Here is a 19,010-nt window from a genome sequence, read left to right on the forward strand (position 1 = left end):
ACAAAGCAAGCATTTGATTTTTCTTAAAAAAAAAAAAAAATGGTTATGTTTGAAGCTCTAGGCTTTATGCTGCTTCAAGTACATCATTTCACCTAATCATTGCATCAAACCTCTGAGGACAATAAATGAAGACATGCGGATTACAAAGTTGCAGTGATTTGGCCAGAGTCCCAAAGCTAACTCCCAAGAGGCAAAGTTTCACAAAATGTGACTGTTTTTTCCTTTTTTCATTCTCTTATCCTTTGACCAGATGATTGATGTTGAGTATACAGTAATAATAAAATATTAATTGTATGCCCATAATGTGCCATGACTATAAGGTATTAAATATATACCAATAAATACACACATTCTCTTTTAGTTTTAGAGGATACAGTTTCACAATTATCTGCATTGTAAAAGAGATTAGATGAAGTCTGTGCCTTTACTGGCCTCATGCCCCTAATGATTGAGCTAAACAGCCAACATCTAAATCTTAAAGGCACAGGGATAGTGCAGACAACAACAAGAAAAATTCTACAACTAAATGCTGAAACATATAGAGGTTGTTTTAATAAGATACTTCAAATACACACACACACATACATACACACACTACACATATATCTTACATTCTAATTGCTATTTGTTCCTAAAACCTTGGACCAAAATGTAGTATTTCTTTTATATTTGATTCCATGGGTTAAAAAATATTTTTTTCATATGCATTATAAAGATATTATCTCTATTTAATCTTTGCTTTTTTTTCTTTGACATGATGTCAACTGGTATATGTTTTCTAGAAAGTCTGAACACCACAATCAGATGTGACAATGGGGTGGAAGGAAAAATAGACGAGGGTCTCCACTACACTATTTTCTTAGGAAATCTGCAGGGAAATCAAACACTGTGTTTTACTGTTTACCTCTGGGTGACATTCTCCAAACGTCTTTACATGTTATGGAGTGCCTCTTACAAAACCCAGTCACCAGGAGAGTGAAGAATGACAGTATGTAGAACAGGCACTGTGAATCTCTCCCTTACAAGTGTTGTCTTTTGTGCAGATCAAGAAATACCTTCTGAGCAATACATAATAAACCCTGGAAAAGAAAAAATAGGCTCTGAACTTGTCTTCTTAACAATTAACAAATAATTTATCAAAGCAAACTGAACAGTATTAGGACACATCCTAAATGAGACTCCACAGGCTCCCACATGCAAGGAGGGGCCCCACTTTCCTATACTGCCTCACTACTGCAGATTTTGATAGAAGCATCTAAAAGGAAGACCTGAAACATCATCCTGCAGACAAGGTAAGTGGTCTCAGGTTTTATGCGGGCATAAAGATGTTTACCTATATTGAAGCCACACATGAAGAAACCAAAAAACTAGAATTTTTTTTCTTATCTGTTGATAGCTTAATCTTAAGATACTTAAGAGTTGTGGAAAATAGAGTGGTAGTCAGATATACCTTTGCTCTTCTTACATTGGAAGTCAGATATAGATTTAGTCTTCTTACATTTTTTAACCTCTTCAAGCCTATTATTGTAACATGAAAATAAAACCTTCACAAGGTGGTAGAATAAATGAATATAGTCCAACTCATAGTAGATGCTAAAAAAAATAGTTACTTTCTTTTTCCCTTCTCAAAAAAATTATTTATTTAATAAAATATGTTTTAAGGAAAATTCTGTCCTAGGAATATAACTAGAACAGTGTTAATCTTTACCAGTTTGGGAGCACAAATAATACTGTATAAGTAAAACTCATATTTGAAAATTTTCTCCCAAATGTATACAATACCATAATTTCTGGGCATCACTGGGGATTTGTGCTTCTTTTCTCATCTTCCTCCTCCAGCACTGTTGTGTTGTTTGTTTTTTTTTTTTTTATTGGTTGTTCAAAACATTACATAGCTCTTGACATATCATATTTCATACTTTAGATTCAAGTGGGTTATGAACTCCCATTTTTACCCCGTATACAGATTGCAGAATCACATCGGTTACACATCCACTTTTTTACATAATGCCATATTAGTAACTGTTGTATTCTGCTACCTTTCCTATCCTCTACTATCCCCCCTCCCCTCCCCTCCCCTCCCCTCTTCTCTCTCTATCCCATCTCCAGCACTGTTGTTGATGTCTGGTACGCAGGAGATGAACATGGGGACAGCATCTCATTCCTTCTCCTAGTGGTATCTCAATGAGAATAGAGTGACTGTCTTCTCTGAGAACCCCAGGGATTTCCAAACTATAATACTGCTGAGAACCCAAAATGACATAACTTTACTAAATATGCTGTGACAACATGAAAATGAACATTTCTCCCAATTTTGTTGTTTCTACTATTGCCTGGACCAAAACCAGCACTTCTTGTGCTTCTCTACTAAAAGGGCTTCTTCGGCATCAGCCTGTGACTGTTTCCCTTGTCATACCATCCATAGGTGAAGACCAGGAAATTTTCTATCCCAAGGTCCTCATGTCCACATAATCTCTACTTTCCCCACCAATGCAAACCATTTCCTGCAAACAGATACCTTCAGACATCCATTTCCCAGTTCATCATAATCACCAAACTTTGGAATCCAGTTTAGGCTGAAATCCTGTAACAACTATTACACATTCAGATTTCTTATCCGCTAGGGGTCTGACTTTCAAATCAAAGGCAAGTATGAGAAAGCAAGATGTATAATATAAATTTATTCTGTGACATTTTTCTCATTAAAGATATTTTAAAATACATCATTATTTTATGAAAAATAAATACCTCATAGAAGAATTTAGATAATATCTGTAATATACATGATTTGACCCTGGATATTCTTTTTTTTTTCATTTTGAACATCATTTCTTAAAAAATAGCACAAAAATTATAAGGATTGCTGTATTCTTCACATGTCCTTAGTCTCATAAATTTTAATTCAACTGTCAGTTCTTTTCTCAACTATGTATGTTAATGGTATTTGCTCCTGTTTTTGGATTGGAAGAGTATCCATTTTCTGTTTCTTAACAGTGATATTTAGGTCCTCTTTTTCTGATTCTTCAAGAAAATGCTTCATGCTGAGTTTGAATAGCAATCGAGGGTCTGGTCCAGAAAGCGGTGGGCAATTACAGATCTCTCGAATTTTGAGAGCCTATAACGAAAGAATACAGTGCAATTCCTGATATATTTTATGCAAATCAAATATAATGCATTCTGTATTTTAGAGTAAAAGTCATCTTAATTAAAACACATTAAAGATAAACACAGATAAATTCATGGTAAGTATCTACTTACCATCATTTGCTCAAATAGTATTTTTAAACAACAGCAATTGTATCTACAACTGCTCAAACGCTCTGTAAAGAATAAATAAATCTTAGAGATATCTCTATAGTTTCAAACTCAAGCAGACCCTGAGAACAACCATTCAGAGTAACAATAATCTGAAGACTCTTGAGAGTGTTTTTTTTTTTTTAAAAAAAGGAAAACAGTAGAAATACATGTCTGAACATACTGGAAAAAGACATACTTGGATAGCATGGGATGAAATTCATGCAAATAACAGAAAAGGAAACAAAATCAAAATCAGGAAAATTATAAACTGTAGGAAAAATAAAATGCTGTTGGGGAAGGAAAAGTCATCACAGTGCATTATGTGGCTCAGCTACAACTACAGGATGGTTGCAAGTTCCAGGACAACATTTGGAACTTAGCAAGACCCTGTCTCAAACTGGGAAACAAAAAAGGGCTGGGGATGTAGCTCAGTGGCAGAGTGCCACTGGGTTCAGTCCCAGTACCTAACTAAACTCACAATTTTCATTAAATGGTTAAAATTTATGGGGAAGAAGGGAGCTGAATACATGTGTGTGCATGCACAGGTATGATGATGGTAAAAGGGAGCTTATGTCTGGTACTGTTTAGTGGAAAGCAAATAAAAGACCTAAAACTGAAAAGTTAGGAAGTCGCAACATAAGCAGGCTATTTAGATATAGTGGGAAATTTTAAAAATTATGCAATAAACTTGGAAAGTAATTAACCCAAAACTGAGGGCAGGATGGGGGAACTACTGCTTCAAGTAATTACCCTTAACTATTGACTTAACTCTAAAGAAGGCCCACGAATAACTTGAAGATCTTAAAATATTTGTATGAAAAAAAGTTTTAATATTTAAGTGGTTTTAAAAGAAGGACATTTAAGTAGAAAAGTTGGTTCAGTATTTTTTTTTCAGTACTTCTGACTTTTTTTAATATTTATTTTTTAGGTGTAGATGGGAACAACACAATATCTTTATTTTTATGTGATGCTGAGGATCAAACCTGGCCCCACCCGTGCTAGGCAAGCACTCTACCGCTGAGCCACAATCCCAGCCCCAACTTCTGACTTTTTGATAGTGATGAGTACTAAGGGAAGTAAAAAAGACAGAAAGGGGGATAGTAAGTATCTGGGGGAGTGGTAAAATTTTAGAAAGGCTGGACAGACAAGGTCTTACTAGTAAAAAAAATGACTCTGGGCAGGGAGGAGAAGACCTAAAAGACTTAAGAGACCACATGGCAATCTTGGGGAAAAGCATTTCACAAAGGAATGAACAGCAAGGAATGCAAGGGAGATGGAAGTGTGGAAAGCTGGTGAACCAGCACAGCACAGGTTAAAGAACAGAATAAGATCGAATGTGCTCTCACAGGTACATCCTTTACATTGTACTATGAATAGGCCTGCCTCTAATATTTGCAGGGTCCAGGGCAAGACTGCAAATTGAGGCCTGGTTACCATGTGTCTAAGTATCTACAAGCTATAATCCAAGGTAATAAACTATTATATAAAGGAAGTTCTATTCTCCTACTTCAATGAATATCCACTCAAAATTACCTGTATGTCCAGGTATAAATTCTTGAATTTCAGAATGTATAAGGTTGAGGGAGAGTCTACTCTAGTTCCTTCTACTAGACTGCTGTCTGTTCCCTCTGTTCCCCTCCCCTCCCCTCCCATTCCATCCCATCCCATCAGGCCTGTAAGGGCCTATGTGTGCACATGTATCCAAAGGAATAGGTCCAAAAAGGCCCTGGAAGCAGACTCAACCATGTTTGGGCAAGGTACCCAGACTAATGGCATGCAGGTTCTTAGACGGGAATATCCCCTTAAACCTCACAGGAATGTGGGGTAGAGGCAAGTGGCATGCAGTCAGAGAAAAGTCAGAAAGGAGTCTTCTTCGGTTGATGGGGCTAAGGCAGGAACCAGGGATAGGAGCATGTCTGATAGATGAGGCTATTTTTTACCAAAGTAAACTAAAGAGGTATGCACAAATGGTGGGACTCTATTTCATATACAACCAGAGAAGTGAAAAATCCTGCTCCATTTGTATACAATGAATTAAAGAGCTTTCTACTGTCATGTATAACTGATTAGAACTAATAAATAAGTAAATAAAATGTGAAGCTCTTTGCTGGCAGAGGCTTTGTTTTACTTCCCTTTGAATCTCACAATACAATAGATTTAAGATATTACCTCTATTGAGCATTAACTGTTTGTCAAAGTAAACTTAATTTAAATAACAAGAAAAGGTTTCCCTGCTATACAATTGAGAAAGCCAGACCCTCAGGGTGAGCTACTGTCCAAACAGGTACACTTTTGAGGGTACAAGAGATGATACTGAGATTTCTGGCATAAGCCAAGACTTTCTTGGCTGAACTGAAACATACAGGCACCCTTCACAACTATAGCGACTTTCTTTTCCAAGTGAGAAGTTTATCTGCTATACCACATGTCTAAGCCCCATGCTGGCATCATTAAAAGGAGAAAGTATGGAGTCCAGCACAGCAACAGCTGGCACAGCATTTAGCAATGAAGAAATGCACAGAGAACAGAAGAGGATGCCATCTCCATTATCTTTCTAGATTTAGTAAATACTGTTAAATTCTCTTATTTAGTATTTTCATATATTACAGATAATTAGACCACCACACTGAGTAAAGTAGTAGGTACACATCATTCAGAATAGTCATGGTTGCTGTCTGTAATTTACTTTGTATTTCTCTACTACTGGGCATCTGAATTGTTCCCACAGTTTTATTTGGCTTTTATAAATTACCCTACTATAAAAATATTTGTTAGCTGGTAGTGGTGATATATGCCTACAATCCCAGCAACTCAGAAGGATCACAAGTTCAAGCTAACCTGGGTAGATTAGGAAGACCTTGTCTCAAAAATAAAAAATAAATAGAAGGGCTGGAGATGTAGCTCAGTGGTAGAGTGCCCCATGTTTAATTCCTAGTACTCAAAACAAACAAACAAACAAAAAAAACCTTTGTATTAAAAAATCTTACATTTTAACCTCCACTTGGGTTTACTTGAAGCAAAACTCTCAAAAATAGAACTATCTGATCAAAGAACAGATTATAATTTCTGTAATATAGGACCAGATTCCTTTCTAGCAGAAAAACTTAATCAATTTATAATGACATCAGCAATATAGAGAGATTGAGTTTAGTCACAATCAGGATAACATAAGATTTCAAATTCTTATCAAGATAACCACATATTCCAAACACCAGAATCCTCAGAAATCATCAGTTAAATTTTACAGATGAGAAAATTGATCCCCAAAGAAGTTAAATGACTGGTAGGGAACAAAAAGTTGCCTTGGAAATCTTTGTAACAGTTTTATTTGCCAAAATTTGGAAGTAATCAAGATGCCCTTTAGTAGATAAATAGTAATAAACTGTGGTACATCCAGACAATGGAATATTATTTGGCTCTGAAGAGAAATAAGCTATCAAGTCATGAAAAGACAAGGAGGAACTTCAAATGCTTATTAATAAGTATAAAAAAAGCTAATATGAGAACATTATGTGACAGTGTGGAAAAGTCAAAACTAAAGAAACTAAAAAATCATTGGGAGGGATAAGTAGGCACCAATTTTTTTTTTTAAGGCATTGAAACTATTCTGTATGATCCTCTAATGGCAGATGCATGCCATATCTTTGCCAAAACAGAATATACACCACCAAAAGTGAACCCTAATATGAATTATGGACTTTGTGTGGTAACAATGGGATGGTGTAGGTTCATCAATTGTAACAAATATACGATACTTGGCTGCAGGATTTTGATGGTATGGGAATCTATACCTGGGGTCAGCTAATTCTGTATTCCTCCCTCTCAATTGTGCTGAAAACCTAAAACTGTTTTTCTTTTTTTAAAAAAATGAGAGTCTGTTTTTTTAAGTATCTTGGAAGTAAAAAACAGGGATCAGAACCTGTTTTCTATCTAATGCTTTCACCCAACATGCTTTTTTGTGCTAATGCTTGCTTGTACCACATGATATGCTTCTTGAGTAAATTCTTTTACTGAATAAATGTATTTGGCATGTTTGAGCTGTTTCTTTAATTGCTAGAAAAACTATGTTATCTTTCATAAAGATTTTCTATTGCTTTCTTCATATGTAAACTGTGTCTCTCCTCCTATTATCAAAGCAAAATTCTATAATACACCACATATATTTCTATAAAAGCTTCATCTATTTTGCAGAGTAAAATTTTATCTGCTATCTGGATAAAGTATTTTTATTTGCTTTATTATGCTTTAGGATGCTGACATCTTTTTACTTTTATAAATTCAAATCCATCTTATTATATATACCTTTATATCTTCAAAAGTGAGCAAATACTTTCCTAACATACTGCTAGAATATGATTTTCTACTTTTTTTATTTTGTTGTCTTGTTTAACTCCATGTACTGCACATAATAGGCACTTAATACATGCTAAATGTATATAGAACATATATAGAACACTAATCATTGTCATAAGTGTCATAAGGAGAACATTCTAAGGAATTTATAGCCTAAGAGAAAGCAAGAAGGGGCTTTAATGGCGAGAATATATGGTTCTGAGAGTCCTGAGGAAGATCTGAAGTGCATAGAGATGAGCCAACCCAGGGTAGTTTTGGTTTGCATTTCTCTAATTGCTAGCAATGATGAACATTTTTTCACATATTTGTTGACTGATTGTATATCTTCTTCTGAGAAGTGTCTGTTCAGTTCCTTGGCCCATTTATTGACTGGATTTTTTTTTTGGTGTTAAGATTTTTGAGTTCTTTATATATATTCTAGAGATTATTGCTCCATTTGACATGTGTGTGGTAAGAATTTGCTCCCAATTAGTAGGCTCTCTATTCAACCTCACTGATTGTTTCTTTTACTTAGAAGCAGCTTTTTAGTTTGAATCCATCCCATTTATTGATTCTTGATATTAATTCTTCTGCTATAGGAGTCTTATTAAGGAAGTTGGGGCCTAATCCGACATGATGAATTTGGGCCTATTTTTTCTTCTAACAGACTCAGTGTCTCTGGTTTAATTCCTAAGTCCTCCACTCTGAGTTGAATTTTGTGCATGGTGAAAGACAGGGGTTTAATTTCATTTTGTTGCATATGGATTTCCAGTTTTTTCCAGCCCAATTTGTTGAACAGGCTAAGTGCATGGACACTGACCGTTCATTTTGTGCCTTGCACCATGCCAGGTATCGTTCACATGTTTTCGAAACTGATGTTACAACATGAGTCACAGTTTAAGTCCTGGGCCTGGTATATAATCCTTACCATAAAGTGTCTTATAAAGGAGGCAGGCAATGAAGGAGAGAAGCAGGTAGAACCTCATCCACACAAGTACATAAAGCAACTCCTTTAAGATATTGCTTACCCTGATTTTAAATATGAAGAAAACCAAAGGTTAGATTTCCTTTCTCAAAGTTAAGTGGCTAGGTCAGAAACAAAGGCCAAGACTCCTGACACTCTGCTATTTTTTTTAAACAATTCAACTTCCTATGAGCCTCTTTTCCCCATCACCAACTATTAATTTTCCTAGATGCTAATGTTCTATAAAGCTGTGGAAGTGCTATTCAATTCCACTGCCAACTTTTCTATTTTTAGCCCACTATTATATTGCTTATTTTTCCTATCATTACCCACCATGCACTCATTTATATATTCACTAGGCATCTCAGAAACTGTCACAGGCACTAAGGAAACAATGAACAGGGGCTTTACATTCTAGGGTAGAGACAGACAATAAAAAGTAAACAACATCATTTTGCATGAAAAGTGTGTTGTGTAGAAAAATGAAGAACAACTGTGTGGAAGAGAGGCTACTTGACACTGAGGGATCACAGAAAACCTCCAAGGAGGTCACGCCTGTGTGAAGAACTGAAAGTAGGATGTTCCAGGCAGAGAAATAGGCAAGTAGAGGAGCTCTAAGAGGAAACAAGCTTGATGTAAAATGGCTGGAACCAATAAAAACCTGGGGGTGGGGGCAACAAGTGATAAAACAGGAGAGGAAGGCAGTGGCCAAATTATGTGACTTGAAGACTAAGTATGGAGTCTGAATTTCTACTCTAAGTTAGATAAGAAGCTTCTGGCAGGTTTTAAGCAAGGAAATCACATTAAAGAGATCATTCTGGACATTTATTGAAAACAGGGTTTTAGGAATTGAGGTGAAAAATGGAACAGGGAGACTAAAATAGGGAGTGCATGTGGTAACTGGGGAAAGGTGATGGTGACTTGTACCAGGGTGGTGGCAGTGGTGAAAGAGGAGGACAGATTCCTAATGCACTGTAGAGGAAGTCAAAAGATGTTCTTCTCCTTGATAGGATGCAGACAGGAAGGAAAGAGAATCAGCAAAGATGAACCCTACATTTCTTCCTGGGGGGCAATAGTTTTACTTTTAAGATGACACCCATGAATCTAAGGATAACTTACTTGCTTATGATAAATAATTGTTGAAACCTAGTATTCTACCATCTGATGATTAATGAAACCAGTCCAAAAATTCTTTTAAAGGTATATTTATCAAATTGTAGAAACAAAATCATTTATGCTAATGAAATGACATAGGATGAATCAGATACTCGATAACAACTCTTTTTATATCTTGAGGCTGGGATTAGTCACTGGGTAATTGTTCTTTCAACTTGTGAAAAAAATTCTCCAAAGTAAATCACCATCAGGGATAGATGCCCTTTTCTTTCTTCACATGTTAAAACTCTATGGGTTTATTATAATTGGTTTTTTTTTTCATTTGATTATTTGTACCTAACTGCTTTCCAAAATTAATTTGAAGAGGTTCATTCTATTTTACTATATTTTCTACTTCTAGCTGCAATCACTCTGGCAATTCATGCACATACACATATGCACACACTTTTAATTACTGATTTTAACCTGAGCTATCAATTAACATCATCTAACTAAAACTACTCTCCCAAATAATTCATCTTTATAGTATGTTAATTTATCTCTTCTCCAGATACTATTTTCATTTTATTCCTTGTCTAACTGATCCAATGATTATTGCCTTAACGAAATTTCCCAAAGAATCAACTACTGTCCTTTAATTCCTGCTTAATTTTATTAATTCTATTTCCCTTATTTGAGGCACTTATAATTATCTACAACTTTTCTCTTTTTCTTTAATTAACAGAGACATTTAAATTGATTAAATTCTTTCTAAATATAGCTTTGGCAGCAACCCATAAAAACAGAAAAACGTCATTATGAAATTTATTTATCGTAAGGTATTCTCATGTTTGTTGATTTATCTCTCACCTTTCATTCACATTGTTTTAATTTTTATGTGGTCATTTACCTTTCACTTTTATTATAATAACTTAATACTATGTTCTGAAATTTTAAATCATAACATTTTATATTACAAACATAATATTTTGTGAAAAGTGTGCATTTGATTTACTCCTTTTACTTAGCATTTTGTTTCTTATGTCAGTTACACCTTATTTTACATATTATACAACTGATTTTTAAATTCCTTACTTGTTTTGTGGTTCTTTAACAATGGCATAATATAAAATTAAGAATGATATAATCATAGAAACTAAACTGTGCAGTTGATTTAGTTCCTGATCATCAATAGATTCTGGGGAAAAAACACCGATGCTAATGAGTACTTCATTGACATGTTGTTAGAGTTACATTTATGAAGGATCTTCCATCTTAAAAGACAAGAATATCAGTATGGCTAGATATCATACCAAAGTGTATTAATTTTTTGGTGTTTTTTTGGTTGTCTTTTCTCCTAGACTCATACTTCTTCAAGAATCTGAAGAGTAAGGTTCAAAATCATTCTTACTCTGGTATGACTGCTTTTTTACCTAGGTAGCCAGTAAGAGCCCATCGTTTCAATGAAGACTGGATCCTTCATAAATTTAAATATTCAAGTTTTGCCATGTCAGCAGTTCTCATGCGTGATATTCTGGGAATCTTCTAAAAATCACATCTTGAGAAATAGTATCTAAACAACGACAACAGAAAGTGAGTGATATAGATGCCACAAAGAAATGAAGACACCGGTAAAAAAATGATCGCATCTGTCCCTCATATTGTTGCATGCAACGTGGATTTCCTGGTGTCTTTCAATATTCTTTCATTTTTTGGACATTTTTTGGCTTTGAGTGTTTTAATTCGGTTGTGCTATGTTCCTCTAGCTTCCAAATCAATAAGTCTTTGTTCTGAGGCATCGATTCTGGTTTTTATAGCCTCCACTGAAAGTTTTATAGCTCTGCTGTATTCACAAGTTTTGCAATTTTCGAAAAGGAACGTATCTTACTTTCTTGTTCTGTCACTTTGATGCAGTCAAGTCAGGCTTATCATGCCAGTTTCAGGTGGCACTGCTTCTGTAGGAGCTCTTGCTACCTCCTCTGCTCACTCCAGCAGTGAAATTTTGAAACGACACCTGATATTTGGTTTTTCCTTTTTTATGTTTTTCTACTATTAAGGCTTATCTTATGAGGAGACAATGGGCATTTCTGAGGCTTTGTTTTTCAATGTTATTACTAGATTTAGTTTAGATGAGGTTCCTCTGGTGCTACTAGTTAAGGACACTGAAATGTTCAATAAATTTTTTAGATAAAATTACCTTTATCATTCTTCTCTTTTCAGCTATTTTTTCTAACTCTTGTAACTTATTATCATTCTGATTTTTTAAGCCTTTCTTACCTGCCTGTTCGTTCAATCTATTCTTGAATAGGAGAAAAATATAACTTTAACATTCTTATTTCAGTAGGGTTGATTTGACTGGTCTAATTTCCTTCTTCACTGTTTTATATAGACTCCTCCTGAAGACACACACTAAGGTCAGCCTCTTCAAATAGAAAAGTTTTCAATCATGAAAGCTCAGGTTGAGAACTGGATAATTGTAGGGTATGAAATTATCATCCCACAATCTCTTGTTAGCTATAAGGGGGAAAACTTAATGCACAATTGAAGAGTCAGGAAAACACACTGATGGACTCTGGAGCATGTGGGTAGCCAGATATTAAGAAATGGGAAGCATAATACACTGCCTATAAAATGCTTTTGCCCCAACTGGACTTCAAGTTACAAGTGTGTGGAGAAACAAGTTAGATGATAGCACAAAGAAGCAATCAAATAAATCTAGAATCTAGAATGTGGAAGTAGATCTATTCAACAAGTCAATGACATATTGAAAAGCAAGATCAAAGTGAGGGGTACTGTTCTAAAGTCAAGGAGACTGAAGGGTCATGAGAACAAAATGCAATATGTGTACCATAATGGATTGCAATCTGAACAAACCCACTATAAAACTCTATTTTGAGATAAAGAAATCTAAGTATCTAAATATGGACAGATGTTTAATTTTAAGGAAAAACTATGAATTTCCTTAAGCAGGTGTTACAGAACAACCTAGCCTCAGTATATGAGAATTGGGCCCCAAAGTATCATTAGACCAGAGTGCAATTTATTGGGGACTTACTGTCAGAAATGTGGCAGCGAGACCAGTACCCCTTCAATTTGGGTCAGAAAGAGAGGTCATACATATTGGTTAGGACAAAAGCGACTTCATCCTTGCTGGAATAACTAATGGTTTTGTCTATTTACAGTTTCCTGGTAAATGCCAGAAAACTAAGTAAGGTTACTCCAAAGTAATCATGGAGATGACAACTCAAGTTAGCTGCAGCCATGTTAAGCTGAACCCATGTAAGAGGATAATGGTATACTTACAGAATATATGGACACTACTTCCTGAAATGCATATTGAAGTATACAGTGAACAAGCTCAGGAAATGCTACCCTGAATATGGCACTTAGGTATGATGATTACTTTGAACTAAGGACATTTGGAGAACACAGAAGGAAAGCAAGGCTTTCTCTAAACCCCCCATCTGCCTAAAGACAGATACTCCTAAAGGAACTCAACTGTTATGAATTTCTTCTTGGGTAATCTTATCAATCAGGAAAGATTAACTCACAGCACAGGAGAAGAGACTGGAGGTTGATGCCATGCCCAGATAATCATCTATTCTTCAACTTTATTACTTGAGAGACTTTTTATCTGTATAACAAGGCAACTTTTATTCACCATACATTTCCTCCCTTTACCCTCCTGGAACTTCTATCCCACCCCACCCTAAAAGCCCCAATCTTATTCCTTTCTGTAGCTCAGGATGCTATATAAGCTCTAATGATCTGACTCTTCTTTGAATTTCATATTGTTGTGGGACTCCTGTGCATATGTATATAATTAAATATGGTTTTTCTCCTACTAAACTGTTTTACATGAATTTAATAACTAGGGTAGGCAAAAAAAAAAAAAAACCCAGAAGTGTAGAAGGAAAACATTTTGTTCCCCTGCAATGAAGTTCTGGACATATCATCCCAAAATATGACTAACAGTCCAGAAAATGACATCCCAAATATCTCTTTAGCACAATAATTATTTTGAACTTATTTTAAGAAACAACACACACAGAAGAAGCTCTGAAAATGGCAGAAGTTACCCTTTTGATAGAGAAATTTACATCTATAAAGAAAATGTCTTTCTCTGTACCAGGAAAAGAAAGATTACTCTGTAAATCACTAGAGACTCTAAACAATGGAAAGATACTGACTTAAACCTGCACAACACACCTTACCACACTTGCTTACCATACTTTTCTGTCCATCTCCCCATAGCAAGGCCCTCATTATGCTCTCTGTGTTTCAGCTGAAGATGTTATTTAAGCCTGAATTCAAAATCCTCTTTCCCTGGTATCACTTATGTGTACATGAAGTTTACATATTAATAAACTTGCATCTGTTTCTCTCTTGTTAATCTGCCCTTTGTTACAGGAAACTTGTCCTAAGGAATAACTATGAAGGGTAAAGATTTATTTGTTCCTCCCAGATAATTAGGGATAAAATACCCTGATGTCTGCTATTTACACTGAAATACATCTGGGGGAGGGGCAGAAAAGGACAGATGAGCAAATGCATAAAAGGATTGATACTGTCAGATGAGTGAAATTGAGTTTCATTAATTATTCAAGTCATTCTCTACTTTTACATGGGTTTTTAAAATTTAAAACTAAAACATACATTTTAAAGTACTTTTCCTTCTCTGTCCTCACTTCTCTTCTATCACTTTTGCCTTTATGCAACTTCACTCTTGATTTTACAGCGGTGTTTTTAGTTTTAAATGGCTCATGAAAGTTTTAAATGTTCCTCCTGGAAAATGAAACCAATCCTTTTACTATTACCTCTACTTCCAACTCCATCCCTTAATTTCTGAAAGCAAGCATATATATATACTTTTCAAAATACCTAAGGAATTTAACATTAAGAACTTCAATCCATGTAATATGCTAACTTCACTTAGCATTATCTTCTCTAACTCCATCCATAAAATGCCATGATTTTAAGTCCTTTGGGTATAGAATGAGGAGACGGATAGCTGGGTCAAATGGTGTTTCCATTTACAATTTTCCAAGAAATCTCCATACCGCTTTCCATATTGGCTGCACTATTTTGCAGTCCCACCAGCAATGTATGAGTGTGCCTTTTCCCCACATCCTCGCCAACACTTACTGTTGTTTGTGTTCTTAATAGCTGCCATTCTGACTAGAGTGAAATGAAATCTTAGAGTAGTTTTGACTTGCTTTTCTCTAATTGCTAGCGATGACGAACATTTTTTCATATATTGTTTGTATATCATCTTCTGAGAAGTGTCTGTTCAGGTCCTTGGCCCATTTATTGATTGGGTTATTTGTGGGTTTTTTTGGTGCTTAGCTTTTTGAGTTCTTTATATATCCTAGAGATTAGTGCTCTATCTGATGTGTGAGGGGTAAAGATTTACTCCAAAGATACAGGCTCTCTATTCACCTCATAGATTGTTTCTTTTGCTAAGAAACTTTTTAGTTTTATTTCATCCCATTTATTGATTCTTGGTTTTAATTCTTGTGCCAAAGTAGTCTTATTAAGGAAGCTGATAGATGAATATATATATAAAAAAGTGGCATATATACACAATGGAATATTACTCAGCAATAAAAAAGAATAAAATCATGGCATTTGCAGGTAAATGGATGGAGTTAGAGAAGATAATGCTAAGTGAAGTTAGCCAATCCCCAAAAAAAACAAAAGCCGAATGTTTTCTCTGTTATAAGGAGGCTGATTCATAGTGGGATAGGGAGAGGGAGCATGGGAGGAATAGACAAACTCTAGACAGGGCTGAGGGTTGGAAGGGGAAGGGAGGAGGCATGGGGTTAGAAATGATGGTGGAATGTGATGGACATTATTATCCACAGTACTTGTTTGAAGACATGAATTGGTGTGAATATACTTTTTATACAACCAGAGATATGAAAAGTTGTGCTCTATATGTGTAATAAGAATTGTAATGCATTCCACTGTCATATGTAAATTTAAAATAAATAAATAAAATAAAAAAGAACTGCAATCCAATAGATCTGACAAAAAGTAATGACAACAGTGGGTTGTTACTTTTAAGAGACAGAACAAAAATATGGTAAGGATAATACCTGCATGACTTCAAAATAATAAAACAAGACATGCTTATATATTAGTCTGATAGGATATTTGATTAGGTATCTTTTTTCTTGAAAGGAGAAAGAATGTCAATAGAAAATAAAAACAAAGAATTATAAAAGACTTTGAAATGGGCAAAAAATATCATTAGGTGGTCTATTAAGTGTGCCCTTCTAGGTTATCTGTACCTGTCATGGTCTTTGAGCTATTTCACAACTCTGTAAGTCATAGAAAATTAATAATAATGAAAATGATACTTGTCTATGGAAATGGGAAATGGAAATGAACTATGTCTCATAGGATGAATCTGATTACTGCTCTATAAATGGAGTTTTGCATCTATTTGTATTCCTTACTGCCTATATAACTCTTAATGAAATAAAAGTTAATATGGCTGCAGAATGTAAAACATGAGAAAAAAAAACAAAAGAAAAAGCAAAAATTATTTCCTGAGCCTTAGAGATCTACTGACAGGAGCAAGATTACCACACATATATCATGCAGGAACTGAGTCTGTCAAAGGGAACCATTTTCTAGAATCTAACAATATCATGTAATGTTCAAGAAATACCAGAGTAACCCAGTTTTGCCTTGACCTGGACATTCTGATGGACCTACAAAACTTACGACCACCCTTCTTTGCATTAGTTCCCAATTGCTGGACTTGATAAAAGCTGAAGTCCACTTTCCTGCTGTGGAATGCTGGTGTGGTCTGAGCCTGCGTTCCTAATTTGCAATCTATTATGTACCTGAATAAAACTGTCTATGCTTTTTCCCTTAACCTCATTTATGATTTCTTGGCTCACACTATGGTTCTTGAGTTGTCCTTTGCACTAGTTGTAACAATTAGTTTCCCACATTAATTAACAAACGTTAAGTAAAACTTCACACATGTATTCATTTTATATTTGAATGAGTAATGATTTCATCTTTTGAAAAATTTATACTTCAACTCTTTTCATAATCTGCAATGGAAATTGTAGTCTGACCATTTTTTGAAGTGATTTAAAGTAAATAACCATGAATAAGAATATTTAAAGTAAATTTTAAAAAGTAAAAATTCAGGCCACTTAACCTATCGATTGTCCTCTATAATGAAAAAATAATCAGGAAAGGTTTTCAAACAAAAACATTTTATAATCAACCACTCTTAACAAAGGCGAATGATAAATCCTGTCATTTGTAACAACATGGATATATCTCAAGGACATTATGGTAAGTGAAATAAGCCAGGTGCAGAAAAAAAATATTATATGATCTATCTTATATGTGAAATCTTAAAATGTTAAACTCATAGAATTTGAAAGAATGGTAGCTCTCAGGGACTATGGGAAAGAGATGGGCATGGGGAGATACTGGTCAAAGGGCACAAAGTTTCAGGTAGAAGGAATAAGTTTAGAGAGCTATTGTACATCATTATGATCATATTTAACAAAAATATGCTATACTATAAAATATATAATATATATTTGAAAACTGTTAAAGGTATAGATTTTAAATGTTGCCACCCCTCACAAAAAAAAATAAGCTTGGGGGAGGAATTCATTAATTAGCTTGATCTAATCATTCCACAACATGAACAAATATCAAAACATGTCATACCCCATAAATATATACAATTTTTAAGGGTTAAAGTACATAATAAACCCATTTATTTATTTTAGGAATGGCACTCCCAGTAACTAAAGTATTCATGAAACAACTGATACACATCAGAATTATTCTACTTTACATCAAGTAAAACAATTACTAATTCTTCGAATATAAACAATAATAATTGAGTTTAATAGGAAAAAAGGAGGGAAAATAATGCCAGAGAGACCTCATTATTGGATTAAAAGTGTCCTTTGAAAACAGAAGGCAAGACACATCAAGGAGGGAAAAAAAAAAATCACCTCCAATTTTTAACATGTTTTTCTAAAAATATCATTACTGTCCCTCCCTTACCCACAAGCAATTTTTCCTAATAGCCCATTCATTTCAACCTCAAGCAGATACACATCACGTATAATATAATGGTTTGTTTTTTTTTAAGGTTTTAGACAATGTTACTGTCAGGCCTCCTGGCTTTATATGATTCAGAGGCCAATTCAATTACAGTTGCTGCTATGATATTTGCCTTTTCCTCCACACTCTCCATGTCAGACAAAATGAAATTCTGTAAGGTGAGCAGTGTATGTTTGTGTACATTGGCCAACAATGACATTTCACTTTAAACACTCTTATATTTTCTGCTCATGAGATGTATAATAGTAATGATTTATTCATTTACTTTGTGCAATTATAAAGGCATAAGAATGATTTACGCATGAGTTCAAACCCCTAGCTTCCTGAAAGTTTAAAGGATTCAAAATAAAATGAGATTAAAATGAATGCATTTACAGTCTGCTACTGAGTGATTTTGATACCTAAAAATTGAACATGAATATCAAGATTTTAAAAACAGTTAACAAATAAAGCTGGCACTGAAAGCTCTAAAAATGTTTAAAAATAAATCTTATTCAAATTATGATTATGACATTAATTATAATAAAATATAATTAATAATCCTCAAATAATAATCAATATATAATCAATATATAATATAATAATCAATATATAATCAAATAATCCTCAAATGCTTCTCCTACACATTTTATCATCCTCCATTCCCTGTACCTCCCAAAGAAGGAATGGGAGGGAAAGAGGGGGAAGGAAAGTATAAGAAATAGAGAAGAACAAAAAAGAACAAAAAATAAAGACGTAGAGAACAAAAATATCTATTAAATGTTTGGTTTTAAAATAAATATTTAAGTAAATTTAACTTACTTATGTCCACTCATATTTTATAAAAATTCTTATTGAAAAAACGGGTATCTCTTTCAAGGACAAATTATGATGTACATGAATTTAAAGTCTGAACAGTATAACTATAATTTTAAAACTGTCACACTATTAAACATCAACAGGTTGATACAACATCTGTTCTTCAATTTTTCACCCAAGTTGTTATGGTAACCAAAATATGTGGGATATGTTTCCTAAATTTAACTGATTATTTCAAGTAAATAAAATTATAGCTTATCAGCTTATTAACCACAAATAATATTATTACTACAAACCTATATTTATCCTTTTTAAATGCTAGTGGATCACAGGATTATATTTAAATACACATTTATACATGTTTTATCTCAGAATTTACATTAAAAAGTAGCAAGGATTTTTTTCTTATTTG

At 34.3% G+C, this 19,010-nt stretch overlaps 1 protein-coding gene across 3 annotated transcripts in view; it reads right to left on the reverse strand.

Annotated features, from left to right (window-relative positions):
- Window positions 1-2,801: 2,801 nt before the first annotated feature.
- Window positions 2,802-19,010, reverse strand: part of Oma1 (OMA1 zinc metallopeptidase) — a 62,591-nt gene continuing 46,382 nt past the window's right edge. For all 3 annotated transcript variants that reach the window (XM_027944985.2, XM_071618736.1, XM_027944986.2), the window contains exon 9: window positions 2,802-3,115. In XM_027944985.2, the coding sequence (XP_027800786.2) occupies window positions 2,903-3,115 (213 nt within the window). In that variant the 3' untranslated portion in view covers window positions 2,802-2,902. The remainder of the gene's footprint in view (window positions 3,116-19,010) is intronic.

The sequence above is a fragment of the Marmota flaviventris genome, chromosome 10 (assembly GCF_047511675.1).
Source record: "Marmota flaviventris isolate mMarFla1 chromosome 10, mMarFla1.hap1, whole genome shotgun sequence".
NCBI lineage: Eukaryota > Metazoa > Chordata > Mammalia > Rodentia > Sciuridae > Marmota > Marmota flaviventris.